This window comes from Musca autumnalis, unplaced genomic scaffold (assembly GCF_047663935.1).
Source record: "Musca autumnalis isolate F117 unplaced genomic scaffold, ASM4766393v1 scaffold_4, whole genome shotgun sequence".
In the NCBI taxonomy this organism is placed as follows: domain Eukaryota; kingdom Metazoa; phylum Arthropoda; class Insecta; order Diptera; family Muscidae; genus Musca; species Musca autumnalis.
The window spans coordinates 241,980,094-242,003,143 of record NW_027411977.1 but is presented as its reverse complement, the minus strand read 5'-3'; the positions used below and the strand labels follow the sequence as shown (position 1 = coordinate 242,003,143).

The following is a 23,050-nucleotide window of genomic DNA, read 5'->3' as shown; positions in this document are numbered from 1 at the left end:
AAAACATGCATGGTAGAACAAAGAAGGTAAAGTAAATACTACAAATACAGCTCAACAATTTGTGTTTGTTTGTAATGTTAGTGTCACCGGTGAAAATAAATAAAAAAGCTTCAAATTATCTACAAAAATTACGAAATTAATATAATAAATTAAATATTGCTACAAAAACTTAAACAAATAATTACATATGTAATTTTTGCTTATATTTTACAGCCCAAAATACATTTAAAGTAAAGATGTGGGAAAATTTTTCCATAAAAACTGAAGCTTTTGTTAATGATTGTAAACAGGAAGATTCTAACAAAACAAAACATGAAAATTTTACAAATATGTTAAACGATATTAAAGAAGATAAAGCGGACCTGGATAAAATGGAAGAATTTTTATCAGAAAGTGTCGATAAATCCATAATTGATATAATCAAAAACGAGGACGTGGATGATATGGACGAATTTTTGCCAGAGGATTCACCCAGCCTTTACTCACCAGGATCACTCACACGGAAATCTAAAGATAGTGCGAAAGCGATTACCCATGATGAAGTAAACCAACGTCATCTAACTGGTACAACCACTCAACAGATATCCTTACCCAAATTAGAAATAATTGATGTGCACACGGATGAGAATGATAGTAAAAACCTTGAAATCAATGGTGATAAACACGCTAATGTCAGTGATAATAAAGAGAGATCTATCATTTCATCTTCCCGTGTAGCTCAAACACCTACTGAACATAAATGTAAACTGTGTGGTAATTCTTATAAAGAAAATAAAAATCTACTGAGGCATATGATAAATAAACATCCTTTGGCTATTGATACAGAGTATATCTGTGAAATATGTAATGAAAGATTTGCCACACAAAAAGGTCTTGATAGGCATACTAAAGGGACGCACAAAGTAGGTCAAACACCTGCAAACCATAAATGTGAACTGTGTGGTAGTTGTTTTACAGAATATTATACTCTACGGCGGCATATGCGACACAAACATCCTTTGTCTGTAAATGCCGAATATATCTGTGAAATTTGTAGTCAACGTTTTAACACAAAAACAGGTCTTGATAGGCATTCTTACTGGACGCATCCAGAAACTCATACACCCACTGAACATAAATGCGAAATATGTGGTACTTGTTATATGGAAGCTAAAACTCTTCTGTTACATATAAGAAAAAACATCCTTCGTCTATAGATACAGAGAATATCTGTGAAATATGTAATCAAAGATTTCCCACACCATCAGGCCTTGATATCCATTTACGTTGTATGCATCCAGAAGCTAATTCCACTCAAATACCCAATAAATATAATTGTCAACTATGTGATAATTCTTATCAAAAAGAACACAATCTACGTAGACATATGAGAAAAAAACATCCCTTGTCTATTGATACAGAGTATATCTGCGAAATATGTAATGGAAGATTTGCCACCCAAAAAGGCCTCGATGTACATTCTCAACGGATGCATCCAGTAGCTGATTTAGTACGTACTAAACATAATTGTGAATTATGTGATCGGTCTTTTACAGAAGAAAGAAATCTACGTAGACATATAAGAAAAAAACATCCTTCGTCTCTAGAAGCAGAGTATATCTGTGAAATATGTAATGAAAGATTTACCACACAAACAGGCCTTAATGTACACAATCAGCGTATGCATTCCACATCGTAGATAACATGGAACTCAAACATTTCCAGTGTATATATTGTCAACACATAAGTTATTCCTTGGAGTCATTACATCAACATATCGAAGATAATCAATAAAAAACGGATGCACACATGTCAAGTGTGTAATACTTATATGTGAATTTACATAAAAATTTTCTGCAATAAAAATGTAAAGATTTATTTTGAGTTTTATAAAATCCCTCAAATGTACACATTAAATAAAAATGCCAATTAAAATTATTCGAGAGTTTAATTTTTCATTTATTACAAGAGCAGTTAAAAAACTATTGCAAGTTTATCTGCAACAGAATGACGATAATTCGAAATTCAAACGGTCCAGACAAATTTTACGAATTATTGGGAATTGCTGTTTAAAGGAATTCCGATTAAATGGGGGTAGTATTAAAAAATACGAATTAATACTATAGACTATATTATTGTACATTCATATACATATAATCGGATTTAACAAACCCACAGGGTTTCAAGTGTCATTTCCAATGCTTAGGCCATTATGTTATAGCTTTTTATATGTTGTTTATATTAGAGCTTTTTGCAGGGTTAACCTTCTTTGAGAGGATTTGTTTGAAATATAAGCAATGGAATTGACATTTAAAACCCAGTCGGTTTGTTAAATCCGGTTATATATAAACGGGGTATAACAGGGTTAATCTTCTTTATGAGGATTTATTTGAAATATAACCAATGTAATACCCCGGTTACACTATTGAAGGTTAACCCACTTGGTTTAATAGATCCAGTGGGTTAATCTTTGCTTGTTACACTTATGGCCCCGGCACATACGGTACGTTGTGCGTCGCGTTACAACAACCACATGAAAACTTCAAGAACAAACTTGGCATAACTTACATTTTTTTCATGTGGTTGTTGTTTTTAACGCGTGACGCAACGCACAACGTACCGTATGTGCCGGGGCCATTAGCTTTTCGAGGATATAAACTATCAGCTGATGTTTGTTTACGTATACATACAAAAAAACTAATAAAGTCGTGTGTTACACTTTTACAATTTTTCGTATGAGATATCGTCCCCTCTTTGCTCATATTGGTATATTTTACACACAGGGATACATTTTTGTATCATGGTATCAATCGTACTTTTTGTTAAAAAAGTGTCTAATGAAAAAAAAAAAAAATAAATAATTTTATGATTTTCAAATAACTTTAGATTTATTAACTCCATAAAATCTCATGCGACCAATCGTAAACGTGTAAAACACGACAAACTCTGTTGTAAAAACAGTTGCAACTTTTGGTACCTTTTGAGTTGAATTGTATTTTTTTGCACAAATACCGAATACAACACTGTATTTTTGGTGGATTTGTACCGGATTCAAAATAAACCAGCCATGAGAGGATTTAATTTTTGTATGGCAAATCTGGTCAGATTTGAGAAGATTAAGCAAATACATCCTCATGAAGTGGGTTAACCCGGCAAAAAGCTGTAGTGTAACCGTGCTATAATTGACATTTGAATCCCAGTGGGTTTGTTAAATCCGGTTATATATAAACGTACTATTATATTTCAAATAAATCCTCATAAAGAATGTTAACCCTTCAAAAAGCTATAATATAAACATGGCCTTATATTGTTTTGTTGTAGTTTCTGGTTCACCTTATTAATTGCATCAGGTTGGGATCCAATCATTTGAATCCAATGATTGGATCATCCTATGCTTCATTCATAATACTAATCTCCCTACACCATTGACAAATAAACATAGACTAATGACCATAGACTAATGAAAAGATAGACGACGGAATGCTCTCACCGAGTACGTTCGAATTAAGTACACAGAAAAAAATACAAGTTAATAAATATTTTGTTCTGGCAAAAGCATGGCACAATTACCAAGGTAGTGGTATCGTAAAATTTTGAATATGTTATGTCAAAACTTTCTTTATGTTGTTGGGGAAATTACAACAAAAATATTTTTTTTATAAAGGGATTTGACTTTTAATATTCGATCAGCTGGTGTGATACCACTACCTGGTAGTTCTGCCATGGGCAAAAGGCAACTTGGGGTTAGTTTTTGATGGAAACAATATCCTCAGACAAAAATATCCATAAAAATATTGCCATTTTCCGCAAAAATCGTCTTCGAACTTTTTTGAGTTTTCGTGTTTGAGTAGCTTCACGGCGCAAAATTGAACATTCCGTAGTCTATCTTTTCATTAGCCTATGGTCTATGCCTATGTTCAAACTTTTTTGAGTTTTTGGGTTTGAGTGACTTGACCGCGGACAAATTGAGTAATCCGTCGTCTATAAATTCATTAGTCTATGGTGAATAGGAAATGGAAAGTGAATACGATCTATTCTATTGATATACACCAAAACCTCGCTCAATGTAAGCTGTGTACTTGCTGCACTGATGAATTATTGGTATTTGAGATGATACCATAGACTAATTAATGTAGAGACAAAGAATGGCTCTCACCCAAGGCAAATTTAGAAGGTAGCCGATTCGGCGAATTGCTACAACAAAGCAACTTTCGTCGTAACATAATATGTCAAAATTTGTAAACAAAGGCGAAAAAAATAATTCGCTTTGACGTTTAAAATTTGCTGCAGAACGCAATTTTTGTTTACATTTCGTTTTTTGCAAGGCAAATTTAGAAGGTAGCCGATTCGGCGAATTGCTACAACAAAGCAACTTTCGTCGTAACATAATATGTCAAAATTTGTAAACAAAGGCGAAAAAAATAATTCGCTTTGACGTTTAAAATTTGCTGCAGAACGCAATTTTTGTTTACATTTCGTTTTTTGTTTACATTTTCAATGCGGTTTATTTACTTTCGTTTTTTGTGAATTAAACAATAAAAAAAGTGAAAAAAGGATAAAACACATAAAAATATATATTTGCATAAATGTGCAAATGGAAAATATTGAAGTTAATAAAGAGGAGGATTTTCGCAGAGAACTATAACCAGGAACTCCACAGACAATTGCAACTCAACAGACAAATGGAGGCAGCATGAAAAATTAGATGAAACCAGCCACAACAATAGTAACTACAAAGGCAGCATATTGGTCCACTCTTCCACAATAGAATCAATATGTAATGGACAAAATTTTGTATGGGCGACACCAAATTTCAAATGTATCTGCAATCATGTGAGGCCTCATACTTTTTTTATTCTGATGTTTACTCAAAATTTCGTCTATTACAGCTACATCAACAACTTCCGTAACATTGTTTATCTCAGAACTGAAATAACAATTAGACAGCAACGGCGATGGTGCTGCGCCTGACGTGTGAATCTGAGAATCTGAACAGTCATAAACAAATTAATATATTGGCAGTGTAAGAAGTGGCATTGACATGGTGCATAATGATTCGTGGAAGAAATGCCAAAGGATACCTCAATCTCACGGTATGCCACACGACAATCTTGCATTATCAGTTCACGCACCACAATAATATTTACTGGCGCAATGACCCTTTTTGGACGCCCTTCGTTTTTGGCGAGCTTCGGTCACGATTGAATTCATTGAACCAGTGTTTACCTTTGCTATAGGTGTGGTGCTTAATCGTCATACAAAGATTAAAGTTCATCGGCGAACTCTTGGTATAATCCGCGAGTGTTGTGAAAAATTAACGCACGAAAATGAAAACTATACTGAGTAGGTTTATACTAAAAAATTTGAAGCTTTCGAATGGACGTGCTCCATATATATATATATATATGGTTCCGGCTCAATCCGGTATATAAGAACCCGATGCCTTGAGATTGCATGAGTAATGTAGCTCCCCTCTTCATCACAATTTCAATTTTGATTTTATGGAAAAACAAGAGATGAATTAATTTGTTGGCATTCATGTACAACCGCTTCCTTCTTTATTAATGCTTTTTCAATTTTTGAAGAAATTTAAAATAAAAATATGCAGGAATTCACTATTTTAAATATGTTTTTGTTACATCTGTAAATATGTGCATGAGTTTAATTTATTGTAATGAATGTCGAAATAACAATGGTATGAGTGTTAAATTACATAAATTGATTGCGGACGAAAAGACTATTGTAATGAAATTGACAAATTTGAAATTGTTTTATGTTGCAAATTTTAGAATAGATATTTTAAGTATAAACATAAATATGTATGTACGTATAAAATTCCAATATTATAAGAAAAAAAAGACAGAGTCCAATTCGAAATATAAATAAAGAAGGTAATCATACAACCACCAATTAATCCTGTTTGTGTATTGTGCAGATTTTGAGATATCCTTGACGGCTGGTTTTGTGCCTTCCAGTTTCTTTTAAGCTATTTGCTTAAGGAAATTGTCAATCAAAAGATTTGTCATCGATGAAGGTATTCAGAATTTATATACTTCACCATGCGTACAATCATAATAAAATCAAATTGAAATTGGTTTCATTATCCAAAACATAAAGCATCTCAACCAGGGATTGCAACACAAGACCTTCAAGGAACTGAAGGTTATTCCAGAATTTAAAGCCAATAATTCCAGGACTTTATATAATAATGAGACAGCAGTAAAGCCCAATACATATAAATTCGCTCCCAACAGGGCTTCTTTAATGGAATCTTGATCGGATTCCTGGAAAAAATTCAAAATCTCATTTTAAAAAGTATTTCAAAAACGTAAAAATGTTTTTATTTGACTAACTTTTTCTTTAAGAAACGATACTTCAAGAAAAATAGAAAATGAATTAATAAGGCTCGTTTACTCACCACCAGTTTTGATGTTTGGCAGTTTTCCACAAAATGTTGGTTGTTGAAACATTTGCTTTGTTCCAGAACCTGCAAGAATCTGCTATTTTTTACTACGATAGCATTTATTCCTTTATGTTATCGGAAAAAATTGTAAAAATTAGTAGATTCTTGGAGTTCTGGAACAGACCAATCGATTGAAAACTGTTATTTAAAAGTGATAGTATTTTGTTATATTTAAAGTTAATAATTGCTCTGTTCCAGAACCTGCAAGAAGCTACTATTTTTGACTACGATAACATTTTTTCCTTTATGTTATCGAAAAAGCTAGTACACATTAGTAGATTCTTGCAGTACTGGAACAGACCAAATGTATTGCATACTTACTATAATTCGCTGATTATAATTTCATTTTGATTAATTTCTTTAAGCCCATTATTTCTTGTTTTGACTTTTTTGTTCTTAGGCGTTTATTTAAGTGCTTTATTCTAAAGAATATGCGGCATTTAAAGAATAGCTGTTTGACTTTTTCCGGTAGTTGCACATTTGCGCTCTTTTGCACTAATAATTGACGAAGTTTTTTTACAAAAGAAATGTCGGCGCCATTTATATTATAGAAAATAGCCTCCAATTGTTTAATTTGGGCAAGAAACTGCTCACTAGGCTTTATCAGAGAGCCTTTAGATACATGATCTACCCAAGTATAAGTACTGGAATCGAATTCCACATCTTCAAAATGAAGTTTTCGTATAATATGCCCAGAAACATTCTCCAGAGCATCCTCTTGGAGTTGACCAGCGTCCATTATATTGGATTCGTCAAGCTCTGGTATATCAAAAACTTGAGTTGAATTGGTGGCCTGGGTATTTCCATGGTCTGTAATTTGTGTTGAAGGGGTTGGCTGGGAATATCCGTAGCCAGTAGTATCAGTAAATTGCGTTGATGGAATTGTCTGGGTCTCTCCATAACCATCATCTGGGGAATTATTTTGGTTTTCTTCGAGGCTATGGTGAAGAACGTCTGGTAAGGAAACAGTTCTGTCGAGCCATTCTATTGAATCAGCTTCAACATTTCCTTTACCAGAAAGAACTTCCGTGTTTCTAGCTGTAATTATACTATTATAGCAATAACATAATGTTAATATGTGTTTATTTTTCTCACCTAGTATATATTTCCGAAGTCTATACATGAAATCTTGTGGAGAAGGGTGATCATTTAGACCACCTTTGCTTCTCATAGCTCCAAAAAAGTGCTCCAATACATCTTGGTTCAAACGTCGAGTTAGAATATACTCGAAACCACGGTGTTGCAAGTATTGGTACAGCATCCTCAGAGCGTTATTTGACATTAATATGCCCTTTTGGAAAGGTGCTAGGGTTTTCTTTTTTGGAATAATTGGTTTACGCATAATACTGTCTACTTTAAACAATATTTCCGTTTGTGCCTCCAATTTTCTACCATATGGCTCCTAATTACATACATGTCATTGTTAAATATGGTAATAATTATAATACGATTTACCTTTCCCGGCAGACCAAATGTGTTAAGTGATGAATTATGGACATCAAACCAGTCATTAATTAGTTGGATAAAATCTGCTGTTTCCACAGCTTGGTATATTTCAAGACCCAACATAAAGCAACGTTTAATAGCGTTTGCAGTAGTATGGGAAAATATGTGGGCTGCAAGTTTAACCTTTTGTCTACCTAGAATGTGTACAATGACAAACTATTTCATGTGAAAAATACGTTTCCATACCTGCACTTTTGACAGTAAGATGTTCGTCTGTTAGTTTGTACACTATGGACATATCACTTTTTTTCGTGTGTTTTAAAACATCACTTATGGTCCTTGATGTTAGGAGTTCTGAGTTAACTAGTAGCCCAGTATCCAAAAAGTGATTCCGTATGAGTTTTAAAAGATGTGGAACATCAAAAAATACAAAAACTCTATCTCCCGGGTTGATTGGATGTTGGAACCACGGATTTTCTGACCATGTTAAATTGTTATTTTTAAATTATTATTATTTTTTAATTATTAATAATAAAATAATGTTTGCATAACGCTATGCAACACTGAAAATGGAAACAACTTGTAGTATGCATTTTTTGAAAGTACATAATGAGACTACATAAACCCTAGTGGGGTTTTGGTCTGTCAGATCCAGTTCGGATTTTATGGCCTCATATTAAAACTTAAAACTGCAGTTTTTTTACATGTATCGGACCTTGCTGTCTTTAGCAATATTGTAGCCCTTAAGCAGTAGAACTTATCTATTAAACAGGGTCTGTACTTTCAGAAAATCCTCAGTTCAAATTGTTTGCACAAGATTACTCTAAAAATGTTGCAAAGTGTAATACCAATGAAATCTGAATAAAATTTTGTACACATGCATAATATAACTCGGTTGTGATTGGTGCATAAATTAAAACAAAAAGTAATGAACATATGAAAAGTAAGAAATATTTTAAGCAGAGTTATACTTAAATTAAATCTATAGTTATATTAATATTATTTACCGTTTATTTATCACTGAGATTCTTCCTCAGGGTAACACCGAGCAATATGTTGTAGTGTGGTACATAACTGGGTTATTTTCCTGGTGTAATACTTACCATGTGTTAAGCGCAAATCGTTCCACAACTTACAATTTGAGGGGCCCATATCAGACACAACTGCTACTACTGTAAAACCAGCACTGTGGAGGGCTTTTATAATTTCAACTAAAATTTCCATTTTCATTTTGCAGTCGAAATCGTAGAAAACTGGCTGCTTCCACGATTTCCTTAATCCGCTTGCCATAACAACTTGCACGTATTTTGTCGGTTTACGTACAAAATCCTCGCTCAAGTTGTACTCAAAAGTCTCTGTGACTTTCATCTCATCAAACGAAAGCACACAGAGTTTGTCCTCTTTAGTCATATTACTCGATTGCCTCATAAAATCGATGGATGTTGATAGCAGGCCTTCATTGATATTTATTTTTTTGCACCAACCTTGAAGTGTGGATACATGTGGTAGAGGATGACCTTTATTGTATAAATGTCGGTACGCTCTGGGACCTGCAGCGTGTAGACATATTGCGTTTGAAATGTCTGGCCATTTCCATTCCACTCTGTGGTTCTCAGTCAGTTTTTGAATTTGGCCTTCAGTAAATATTTTTTTCACTGAAACAGCAAGAGCATTCACCTTTAATAGTTTAAGGTTTAATTCCCTCTTTTCACTTTCTAGTTTCCTTATAATTTCCGCATATTTTTGGCATTCAGCCGCAAAAACTACTGGACTATAAACCAGAAAGTTAGTACAAAAAAAAAAAAAAACATTGCCATGCTGATGCTACATACTCTGTTTGGGTTTCGGCTTCTTTCAGTAATTTCCATCGATGGTTTGTGCTCTTGGAAGGCAACTCTTCAACAAGTTTTATGTTGGTGTTGCTCATTCCTGTCCCAATGTGCTTGATTTCAATGCTTGCAGGGACTTGGTCACATATATGCATTTCAAAATCTGATTCACTGGATGTACTTAACAAATATAAAATACCCAGATCTATTTTCTATGTAGAATTTACTTACCATGGAAATATTTCAGTACGTCGCAATTCTGGAACAGCGATGGGTAACAGACGCATTTTGGCACTACTTCCCGTGACATGTTTTGGGTTGAAATGGTCCAAACATATTCTTGATTTTGTAGTCAAATGCATCCCACAAGCTGCAGACCATTCCAATTTCCTTGCCTCATCCTTAGGAACACTAAAGAACGTTACTTTGCCAGTAACATCTTTTTTATTGCAAATGCAACACACTCTCATTTTCCACCTTAAATAAACATTTTTGAAATATTTTGTTCTGTATTAACAATCTTCAATTGGAAGATCAATAAGTCTTCAGTTGGAAGATCAACATGTCTTCAATTGGAAGACTAACAAGTCTTCAATTGGAAGACCAACAAGTCTTGAATTGGAAGACCAACAAGTCTTCAATTGGAAGATCAACAAGTATTCAATTGGAAGATCAACAAGTCTTCACTTGAAAAACCAAAAGAATTCCGTTGAAAGCCAAATAATATGAAATTATTTTAAATTTCCTACAAAGAAGTAAGCCATCACGAGTAATCCATTGGTAATCAAGGTTTTGATTACAGTCAAAATACATAATACAAACCTTCTGCCAAAACAAAAATATTTACGAAGACCTCTAGTGGAGGAGTTCACTCAATTAAATTCAAATAGCTATCTAGAAAAATAAATTGTCTTAAATAGCAAACGCAAAAATTTTAGAGCATCTAATCAAATGACATTTGCGTAACGTTTTCCTTTTTCAAGGCGAATTCAGCATTACAACAATTTGTTTTGACATTTCATGTTCAATCAGCTGATACGAGTCGGCTACCTTCTTTATTTGCCTTGATTTGCGTAACGTTTTCCTTTTTCAAGGCGAATTCAGCATTACAACAATTTGTTTTGACATTTCATGTTCAATCAGCTGATACGAGTCGGCTACCTTCTTTATTTGCCTTGGTTTACGCATGTTTGTGGTTTGAGTGACAGCTACTTTTTTCACTCAAACGAAAACTCCTAAAAATATTAACATTTACGAACTATACGCCTATCAAAAAGATTGACATAGTTAATTTCACATGTAAAGTACATTTTAAAGTGGCGAAGTTTGCAAACAAAGACCCTAATTGGTTGAAAAACAAATAAATTGTTTTCGAAGTTGAGTCATTTGACTAGCCCCAGTCTGGCTTGAGTCAGATGACTAGCCCCAAATCGATTCGTGCGACATCTGGTTGAGAATGAAAAATTCGTAGTCTCTGCTTAATTAGTCTATGGTATTAAGAAAAACCTAAAGCTGAAAACAGATACAAAGTTTGATCATAGACTAATTAATGTAGAGACTACGAACGCTCTCATTTTTCATTCTCCACCAGATGTCGCACGAATCGATTTGGGGCTAGTCATCTGACTCAAGCCAGACTGGGGCTAGTCAAATGACTCAACTTCGATTAGGGTCTCTGTTTGCAAACTTCGCTACTTTAAAATGTACTTTACATGTGAAATTAACTATGTCAATCTTTTTGATAGGCATATAGTTCGTAAATGTTAATATTTTTAGGAGTTTTCGTTTGAGTGAAACAAGTAGCTGTCACTCAAACCACAAACATGCGTAAACGACATCTGTCTCGCCGCAGAAAAATGGTGAGAGCCATTCTTTGTCTCTACATTAATTAGTCTATGGTTTGATTAAAGTTTTGCGTTGGGCGTCGAGAAAAAAACAACAACAACATGGCGACGACGATACGAAAGTCCAGCGTTTATCTGTTTGTCGGCATATATTTCAAATGAATTTGAATTTTTCGGCATCATGCCCAACAGTGTAAAAACGGCCAAAACGACACAAAACTTTACCCAAACGTTGTATGTGTTTCCAGCTTAATCCCGTAACAGTAGTTTCCAAAACGTGGGTAATTCTATGCGGTACAGGTAAAAACCAACTGTAGCAATTATTTTTAACTTGGTAATGGTGCCATGATATTGTATGAGTGTAAAAGAGAGAGGGAGAAAACACTTATGTGTGCGAACGCAGTTGCATACGGTCTTATGGCGAGGTCAATAACACACTTCGTTATCTTACATGTGGCAAAGCAAACTCGCTACACATGGTTATCAGCCTGCAGCATATATTACATTCCGTAATCTAATTCAAACATACCACATGTAGTAAGGTAAAATCTTATCTCATTTTATTCAAACTACCTCCTGCAAGAAGACGTTCTGCCTACCACATGTTTTATCATTCTCAAGGGGACTGTATTTTATACAAGAGATAATACCTGCTTAACTAAAATATTTCCCTTCTGTACACACACAACCCTCATCAAGCCATTCGCTATCTTTATTAGAAAATCTGGCTGTTCGCTGCCTGAACAACAATTGTTAGCTCAAATTTGGGTGCCTCTCTCGCTCACTTACTCTGTGGAAACAACTTGGGTCTCCTGTTAAAACGACAACAGAACTTAGTTTGAACGGCAACATTCTTCACTTCGTATCTACGCGCTATTTATTTTTAATTTTTGTGTTGAGTTTTATAACGAAATATAATAAATTAAGAATAAAATAAATAAGTGTTAATAAAGAATATTCATCAGTTCACCTCAAATTCAAGGTATATTTATTTTTTATCATATCAGTGTATTTTACTCCTTAATAAAGAAAGGAAATGTCTTATCAAAGAAATCATATGCACCACACACGGTTTGTGGATGGTAATGAGAGTGTGTGTTATTTGCTTTGCCCGCACAGTGTTTCACATTGGGAGAACTTGTTTGAGGAAAATATTTAGAAAAAAAACACGGTGGTTGTGTTTGTCATACGTTTTGATCATTTTGAACAACTTGAAAAGAGAATTCATCAAATATAATAAAACATACATATGTATGTACCTATGTGGGTGTGTAAATATTAACTTAACTTTTTATTAATAAATAACAAATTATTGTTAAATTAAAACATTATGAAATATCTACATAGTCCCGGCCCACACTAGCGCGAATTTCATTAAATAATTTAATGAAATTAAGCGTTCTTAAATCGAATTCCCCACTACAGCAATTTTATGATTTAACTCTACTATGGAAGTCGATCTAGAGACGCATAATTCCATGCAATTTTTTCAATGAAATCACTCTAGTGTGGACCTAGAGTTGTACAGTCTAGTTCATTTGAAAGATCTAGTTCAAAAGTTCAGCTCTTTTAACTTAATTAGTTACTAGTGCACTATTCAGTTCAATTTCGGATCAGAACCCTTCAGCGGGTCTTAATCGTTCGCTTGATAAAAACGCGTGCATATTTTTTTTTATCCAAACAAAACACATTGAATGGGTAGTGGATTCGAAATATTGGAATATGTTGTCTTTATGTTTTTGTAGAAATCTTCATCTTCGAACAGCAGCTTCGCTCCCGTACTTTTTAATAGTAAAACTCGTAAAAGAGAGAAAGAGATAAAAATTGTTGTCACAAAAAAGTTTTTTCAAAATGTTCGGGAACGGAAAAATGAAAAATACGTCAAAAAAACTGGAACAAATGTCAAAGTCGGCGTATCAGCCAATCAGACGCCGGCAACCATGTTACTATTTTTTTACTCGCCCAAATTTGTCGTCTAAAAAGTTTTTAAAGAGAGCGTCATTCAGCGCCATTTTTGTTTAAAGAGAAGTGAACATTTTACAACTTTTTTGTGCACGGGAACGTTTTTTCGAGTAAAATGTGTAAAACACATCTAGCTTTTCCATTACCTTGATCCAAAAAAAAAAAAAACAAACACATTACATTGCGAGGGCATCGTATAACACAGACGACGGCGTCACTTTATGCATTTGTGAACGACATGTTGAACTAGATTGCGAATCGTTCGTTCGTTGGTCTTTTTTGTGGATCTTTCGGCTCAGTGAAACTATTGAACTATATGGTCTGTTCCTTTACTCTTAAAAATGGTAACAGTGACAAAAATGGTAAAAGTGGTGAGCTGCTATCATATAAATGGTATGCTTTTTAAAGCAAGGGAACACTTTTCGGATGAAAAGTGGTAAAAACTAAGTGGTAAAAACGTAACTTCAGGCACGTAAAGGAACCCAACTATAATGAACTGTATCAACTATTCTAGTTCCTACGATCTTTTCGATGAATCCTTTAATTGAACTAGTTCGTTCATGAACTATACAACTCTACTGCATACACAAAGTGAAGGAAACATGGCAGAACTACCAGGTAGTGGTATCACACCAGCTGATCGAATATGAAAAGTCAAATCTATATGTATATATAAAAGAGCTTAGGCCGCCATCAGACCATCTGCTTTTTCACATGTATGTTGTCACTTTAGGTATACTAATATACAGAACAGCTGATTCATACATGTGAAAAAGCAGATGGTCTGATGGCGACCTTAGTGATGACTGAGTGAGTGAGTGACATGTATATCATCGCCCAGACGAAACCGCTGAAGCTAGAAAGCTGAAATTTGGACTGTGGGTTGCTGTCGGTGTGTAGGGGTGAGATAAGGCTGGGTTTTTGGAAATTCGACCTAGAAGGGTACGAAAAATACTAAAAGGTACTAAATATAGTACCCTTTGTATTAGGCAAACGGGAAGAGCTAGAATTCTGAATTTTGGAATGAGGGTAACTGATGGAGATTTAGAAAGATGTACCAAAGGGTTTTTGAAAATTCGACTTATAAGTGTACCAAAAGTTACTAAATTTGCTACCAATTGTATATTTTAAGCGGATATAGCTACAATGTTCATATTTGGTATGGAAATCAAGGTTGTGAAGTGGTGTTGATATAAGGAAATTATTTTGGAAGTTCGTTCTTATGTGTACGAGTAGTACTAAATGGTACTAAATTTGGTACAATTTGGATTTGGGTGAACGGATAGAGCTGAAAACCTGAAATTTGGAATTTAGATTACCGTTGAAGCGTACGATTGAGATATGGGTGTACTTTTGGAAATTCATACTTATGTGTACGGAAAGTACTAAATGGTACAATTTGGATTTAGATAGACATGGAAACCTGAAATTTGAAATTAAGATTACTGATGGAGTAAAGGATTGAGGTAGTTTTGGAAATTCTTACGTATGGGTACGAAAAGTAGTAAACGGTACTAAATTTGGTACAAATTGGATTTAGGTGAACGGATAGAGCTGGAATCCTGAAATTTGGAATTTAATTACTTATGGAGTGTAGGATTGAGGTAGTTTTGGAAATTCGTACTAAACGGTACTAAATTTGGTTCAAGTTCGCTTTGGGAGAACGGATGGAGCTGCAAACCTGAAATTTGGAATTAGGATTACTGTTGAAGTGTATGATTGAGTTATGGAGACAGCTTCGGAAGTATGTAATTATGTGTACGAAAAGTATTAAATGGTACTAAATTTGGTGCAATTTGGATTTGGGTGAACGGATAGAGCTGGAAACCAGAAGTTTGCAATTAGGATTACTGGAGAAGATTTGAGATATTGAGGTAGCTTTGGAAATTCGTACTTAGGTGTACTAAAATGCTACTGTTTATTCGGCCCGAAGCGACCAAATGTTTAGTCCGCACTATAGGGACTGGGGGGAACAAGTGTTATCGAGGCTCCCCAATGGAGCCAGTACGCCCAATGCGTACGTTTGGCCGTCAATATAAAAAGAGAATAAGAAATAAAACACAATAGTTTTATTAGTAAAAAGGTTTGGCTCGATTGCCGTGTGTTTATTGATGGTAAACAATATTACCTTTTCGAATTAATGTACAACGATATGTACAATGCTTACAATAAAGCGCGGGAGTTGTTGCTTGCGATTCAAGCTGTCGATCGATCTTTTTGTTTATTTGTTATTATGTTTGTTTTGACATCTGCATAGATGCTTCAAAAGGGCGGTTGTCAAGTGAATATTCCTTGAAATCTCTCATACTATTACAGGGATGTAATAAATGGGAATGAGGAGATTTCAACGAATATGCCTATGCAATTCATAGGGCCAATTTAAATCAAATAATCAATTCTAACTTAAACATTTGCCGCCTCCCTTGAAACATCCCAATGTTTTAACAAAATCGATATAAGTGCAATGTATATATGTAAGTATTCAGTATTGGTATAGTGCAGGCGTGAGCATAACCTTTTACTTTTTTTTTCAATTTTTTGTTTGTTTTTTTTTTTCATTTTTTCAAAAACAATCTTACATACTAAACGATGGGCCATGAGGGACCCGGGCCATTAGGGACCCCGCGGTAAATATGGCCATTAGGGACCATGTGATAGGCTTACAAACTAAACGATTGGGCCATTAGGGACCCCGGGCCATTAGGGACCCCGCGGTAAATATGGTCATAAGAGACCATTCAAGCGACTGGGCCATTAGGGACCCAGCTGTTGTGCAGATCACTATAGACCTGGCTAACGAAAGGGCCATTAGGGACCCTGCGAACGATAGTGCAACGTGAGCTAATGTTCGCCTTGTTTGGTTGGGGCCGCTTTACAACTATTTTTCCGTACGATTTACGAAAAACCAAATTTAAGTGACAGGACCCGTAACAATCCATCCAAATGATGTATTTTGAGCGAGCAGCGAACCGGACGAAAGTCGAAGAGTATGATTTTTAATTATCTTCGGGTACAAATCTGCTCCTATCAAAATATCCACGGGGCCCGATTCGCCGAATTGAGGATCTGCCAAAACTATATTCGACAAATCCGACTTAAGGTCCGAAGTGACCGAAAAGGTTGGAAGTTTTCTCGATATGGAATCTACTACCAACGCCGAAGTCTCAAAAGTAGACGACCTGTCACCACCACTGCAAAGTTTCAATGAGCAGCTTTTACGACATGTAGCTGCGACAGTACTATTAACTCCAATGATTGTCGATTTCGTGGATTGAACCTGGAGTTTCAGATCCTTCTGAAGTCTTTCCGAAATTAAAGACGACTCAGAAGCCGGGTCGATAAGCGCCCTAACAGGAAATGAAGCACCTTGGTGAACGATATTCACCAGCGCTGTTCCCAATAGAACTTTTCTTTCTTGCGTAACGTGGAAAGATTTTCGAACTAAATTATCGACCGATGTCGACGGAGCGCTAGATGTAGACGAACTTGTGGTACAATTTAAGGTTCTAGGCCGAAAGGTGGAAGCCGAAGCTGACAACTTCGAACTTCTGGGAGTCACAATATGACTCGGACTGCTCACCATAGAGCGATCTCTGTGCAATAGAGTGTTATGCCTCTGATTGCACTTGCGACAAGAACGACTAGCACAATTTTTGACTTCGTGTCCCTTCCGTAGGCAATTCACACACAAACGATGCTTTTTGGCCAATTTAAATGTTTCCAACGGCGTACAATTTACGAACCGCTGGCAAACATTTAATTTGTGTTGTTGCTCTGTGCAAAGAACGCAACAAGTATTAGGAGACGTACGAAGAGGTGTCGAAAAGAGTTTGGGACTGGGAGAAGAGTGATGAGAAGTACAAGATTTAGGAGACACTTTACAAGTCGAATTATACAAAGTGCCAACACTTCTCATTTCATGCAAACACAGAAGAGTTCGAACTCTTTCTGTCAAGAATGCATCTAATTCTTTCCAAGTTGAAAGACGAGACTTATTTTTCACACTCTGCTCCCATAAAGCATGAGTGATCTGAGGCAATTTTTGCAAACAAACGAAAACCACAATCGGATCCCAACTATCCGTAGGTATTTCATAAATTGCCATTGCCGAAAGGCAACTATTGATCCCGCGTTGAATAGACTTAAGTCCCAAACTAGTTTCCTGATCCAACACAGGAAGCGAAAACAAAGATTTTAATTGATTGTGGACGAGCAACCGTGGATTATTAAATGTGGAATTCAACGCATTCCACGCAAGGTCGAAACTCCTATGAGTCTGAGGAAACTTGGAGACGATTTCTCGAGCCTCACCACTAGTTTTACCCACCAGATGACACAAGCGCTCAATATCTGTCAACTGGGAGTTATTTATATAAACCGCACTGAACAATCTCTGAAAGTGGGCCAGTTAAGAAAGTTTCCATCGAAAACTTCAACATCCAAAGGAGGTAACGCAAGATTATGAATGTTATCAATATTTGGGAGATCAGCAACGAAGTTTGTGCCTACTCTAGGATTCCCAATACTCAATATTGTAGAGCTAGATGCCTGTGTTCCCACATCACGAGAGAGATGGGACGACAAACTCACGTTTTTAACATTCACATCACAGGACTGTTTTTCCACAGAAATGTCGCCTGGATGTTTTGTTAAGAAGTCTTCCGAACTATCCAATGTGTTCGGTGATATTTTAAAAGAACTATTAAACTTTGACAACAAACTATTTATCATTGAAGAACAACTTATATATTTATTATACGACTCCTCATATATGGAGTTAAGATTTTCAGGATTTTCTACAGACGAGAGGCATTTACTAAAAGTTTCCTGAAAGTTTTTCCACAATTTCTCAATTTCCTCACTCCTAACTTCGAGAGCATAAATGTCAAGTTCGTCTTCCTTCATCGCACCGAAATGTGCAGTGAATCTCACTATAGAATTGGAAGCTCTGAGGATCTTTTCTTTAGGGGTGAAAGCCATATTAACGAAAAACAGGATAAAATAAAGCTAGCAAATTTGTAGCCACAAAGAATAATGCCAATAAATTAATTTACTTTCCACAAAAGGATAAATTCTCAAACTACCAATTGTAGCGTGCTGATTTAAAATCGGAAATCTGAAACAATATTGAAAATCCCACAAATTGCACCAAATTACTCTAAAGAAAATCAACCAAAAAATGCAATTAACAACTCTAAGGGTCTAGGAACAACCTAAGAATCCACAATAGGAAATTAAAACAATATTTATTATTTAATATTTAAATTCCAAAATGTATGTAAATTACCATTTAATTTATCTACAATTTGAAACTATATTCAAATTTCAAAAGCAAATCGCAACAGAAATTTTAAAACAATATTCAAAATACCTGGGATGCGCTATTTAAACTACAAAATTATGTAAATTACTATTTAATTTACAAAATTATTAGCGAAAATGGCACTATACGATATTAATTTTGCAGTAAAAATCAATAAAATTATCTAATGTCAACTAAGAATCAACAAACAACTACCGAATGTAGCGTATATTTGTGCAATAGTGCAACAGGAAATTTGAACAATATCAAAATTTCAGACAAAAATTACAAAATTCACTAAAAATATGTCTAAAATACGCCGTTCACAAGAAAACGTACAATTGTAGGGTGCATGCAATATCAAATTTATACAAATAACCACCGAATGTAGTGTATTTGCGTCAAAAAATTCAACAGGAAATTCGAACAATATCAAAATTCCGAAAAAATCACAAAATTCGAGTAAACAACTCCCTACACAAGAACAAATCCAATTGAGCGACTGTAGGGTGCGCGCAATATCGAATTTATACAATTAGCCACCGAATGTAGCGTACTTATGTCCAAAAATGCAAGGAAAATTTCAAACTATATTGAAATTCTAAGAAATTATATGCATCGCAATAAATATGTTTAAATAACTCCCTACACAAGAAAAGGTCCAATTGACCAATTGTAGGGTGCACGCAATTCCAAAATGTCCAAAAATTTTATTAAAAAGTTCCCTGACACCGATTTATTATATTTACAATAAAATATACTAATATGTGTCACAGTACTAATTTACTGACCGGGTACTGTGTAATAATACACCGGCGGGAGACCGTGCAATAAAAACGGACACGACAGAAAGAGGAATTACCAAAATGCAATATTTATGCGTACATGCGTGTGTGTATACATTCGCATGCAACTGACTGGCTGACCGACTGGACAAAACAACAGAACGACGATGCTGGAGTATGTATCAATACAAACGTGTGTGTACCAGCACAGAAGGGACCACGAATAGGCCGTGCAGTGTAAATATGTATGTAACCGATGTATTTATGAAAGTATGTTTGAATATTTACACTGCTAAAGCTAGCGAAAACAGATCAATGCAAATCAATGTTATTTTTAGGGAATATTTTTTTAACCAATTTTGCAACAACAATAAGTAGAAGCAGGTAAATGAAATTTACAGCGAAAATTTAGAAGAAGAGAAACGAAAAATAACCCAAATATTAGAAGAAAATATTTTTTATTTTGTTTTGATTTTTTATTCCCGTATGTCTGTCCACGATTTGGACTTTGACCGATTAACAAAAAAGGGAATAGGTATGTGACGTTGCAAAACGACCAAACAAACAAACGAACACTTGTTTTTTTATTTATTTTGATGCTCACTATGCACTATACGTACCGATAATAGTAAGCAGCAATGGGATTGTAGACTGTAATGGTTTCCAAAATTATGCCAACTGGAATATCCGGCTCGATTGGATCAAATGTTTATTCGGCCCGAAGCGACCAAATGTTTAGTCCGCACTATAGGGACTGGGGGGAACAAGTGTTATCGAGGCTCCCCAATGGAGCCAGTACGCCCAATGCGTACGTTTGGCCGTCAATATAAAAAGAGAATAAGAAATAAAACACAATAGTTTTATTAGTAAAAAGGTTTGGCTCGATTGCCGTGTGTTTATTGATGGTAAACAATATTACCTTTTCGAATTAATGTACAACGATATGTACAATGCTTACAATAAAGCGCGGGAGTTGTTGCTTGCGATTCAAGCTGTCGATCGATCTTTTTGTTTATTTGTTATTATGTTTGTTTTGACATCTGCATAGATGCTTCAAAAGGGCGGTTGTCAAGTGAATATTCCTTGAAATCTCTCATACTATTACAGGGATGTAATAAATGGGAATGAGGAGATTTAAACGAATATGCCTATGCAATTCATAGGGCCAATTTAAATCAAATAATCAATTCTAACTTAAACAGCTACAGTGTACCAAATTTGGTACAATTTGGATAAATGGATAGAGGCGGGATCCTGAAATTTGGAATAATGATTACTGGAGTATAGAATTTGGTTCAAGTTGGATTTGGGTGAAAGTATGGAGCTGCAAACCTGTAGTGGGATTCTGTAACTCATTTTTGCTGTTACCGACAAAAATCGGTAAAATTAAAATTATGACTAAAAACATAAAGAAAAGTTGGCATCACTGTTTGTGTCGGTAGATGGTAGCGACTACTTTTTATTCATTGTTAACTTACCGAAAAATTTCGTTAATTATCGAAATTATAAGCATTTTAATTTTACCGACAATTATCGATAAGAGCAAAAATGAGTTACAGAATCCCACTACTAAAATTTGGAATAATAATTACGGTTGGAGTATAGGATTGAGATATGGATGTATGTTCTGAAATTCGTACTTAAAAGTACTTAATATGTTACTATTTGGATTTGATTCGACGGATAGAGATTGAATTCTGAAATTTGAAAATAAGATTACTGTTTGAGTATAGGATTGAGATAAATTTGGAAATTCGTTCTTTTTGCGTACGAAAAGTACTAAATGGTACTAAATTTAGATTTTGGTTAATGGATAGAGCCTGAATCGTGACATTTGGAATTATGATTACTGCTGTTTACAAAAAGTACTAAATTTGGTACAATTTGGATATGGGTGAACGCATCGAGCTAAAATCCGAAAATATAAGATTAAGATTGCTGTTGGAGGAGAAAAGTATTAAATGGTACCAGATTTGCTATATGAATATAGGTGGAATTCTGAAATTTGGTATTATAGTCGCTGTTGGTGTGTAGGTTTGTGTTATGGATGTGGATATACGTACCATAAGTGAACGAAAATTACTAAATGCACAATATTGGATTCAAAGTGTTCAGATAAAGCAGTAAATGAGTATTGCTGTTGGGATATATTTTTAGATATAACGATGTAATTTTTGAAACTTATACCTATTATAAGTAAAATTTGGTACCGTTTTGATGTTGCATAAGTGGATATAGTTAGAATTCCGATTTTTTGTATTAGAGTCTAAAGTCCAATGAATCTTTTGAACAGTATTGTTTCTTTTTTATTCTGTACGTTTTAGAAAGTACATTTGAAAACGTAGATCCATGTCCCCAAAATTTTAACAAGAAGGCTTTTATCCCACTAGAACAAAAAGGCCTAAATTAAAATGTGTTAAAAAAACTGTTACATGGGGGCCATGTCAAAGTCAGCGCATTGAGTAACATTTTTTGAATAAAGGTTTTACACATTTTGATATAAAAAATTCCAGAAATTACAGATACTTCGGTTAGAAAATGTGGGTAAAATCTTCAAGATACCCGTACCGTCCTATAAAACGTGAACTGAAATTTATAATGGACTGATATTTGATGTGTAGGGGTGTGATAAAGTCTTTTTGTAAATTTGAACTAAAGGTATACGAATAGTACTTAAATTGAATTAAATATCAATTAAAATAGGTAATATAATTTAGGCATATCAAATATTGTTTATTTGTGTATTATTCCCTTTCCGCAAACGAAGTTTATAAAAAAAAATATTTTTGTTGTTATTTTGTTATTTCCCCAACAACATTTTACGACGCCACTACCTGGATAATTGTGCCATGGAAGGAAAAGAGGGTGTTTGAGAGGAAATATTAAATAGGGTTCCTCTACTGTACATAGACGATTTTGGCCGTGAAAATAAGTAAAAAACGATTTCAAATAGTTTAAAAAATATTACGAAATTAATATAAATGATCAAATAGTGTTAAAAAGGCTTAAAACGAATTACATATGGACATTTGTGTTTCTATTTTGCAGCCCTAAATAAATTCTAGTAAAATCTTGTTTTCCTAAACTGAAAAGTAAGATATTCAAATTAAAGATGTCGGAACATTTTTCCATAAAAACGGAACCGTTTGCCAATGATTATAAACAAGAAGATTCTAAAATGTATACAACTGAACTAGACTGCAATGCAACAAAACTTGACAATTTTACAAATATGCAAAATGATATTAAAGAAGAGGAACTAGACTTGGTTAAAATGGAAGAATTTTTACCAGAATTTACTAAATCCCCAATTGATATAGTCAAAGAAGAGGATGTGGATGAAATGGACGAATTTTTGCCAGAGGATTCACCTAGCATCAACTTGTCGTCATCACTCACATGGAAATCTGATGATCGTACCGAAGCGACTGCCCAACATC

At 34.7% G+C, this 23,050-nt stretch overlaps 2 protein-coding genes across 10 annotated transcripts in view; one reads left to right on the top strand and one right to left on the bottom strand.

Moving 5' to 3' along the window:
- LOC141403759 (uncharacterized) overlaps positions 1-23,050 on the bottom strand; it is a 567,712-nt gene that overhangs the window by 352,507 nt on the left and 192,155 nt on the right. The gene's annotated exons all lie outside the window — the stretch shown is intronic.
- LOC141403825 (uncharacterized) overlaps positions 1-23,050 on the top strand; it is a 41,712-nt gene that overhangs the window by 15,317 nt on the left and 3,345 nt on the right. For 2 of the 4 annotated variants that reach the window (XR_012412903.1, XM_073986826.1), the window contains exon 2: positions 214-1,917. The exons of 1 other annotated variant lie outside the window; for it this stretch is intronic. Coding sequence is in view for 1 of the 3 variants with exons in the window: in XM_073986826.1 (XP_073842927.1) it covers positions 214-1,196 (983 nt within the window). In the remaining 2 variants the exon portion in view is untranslated. Of the gene's footprint in view, positions 1-213; positions 1,918-12,396; positions 12,544-23,050 lie in introns of those variants that run through there. One more of the 4 variants, XM_073986824.1, reaches the window with a different exon arrangement.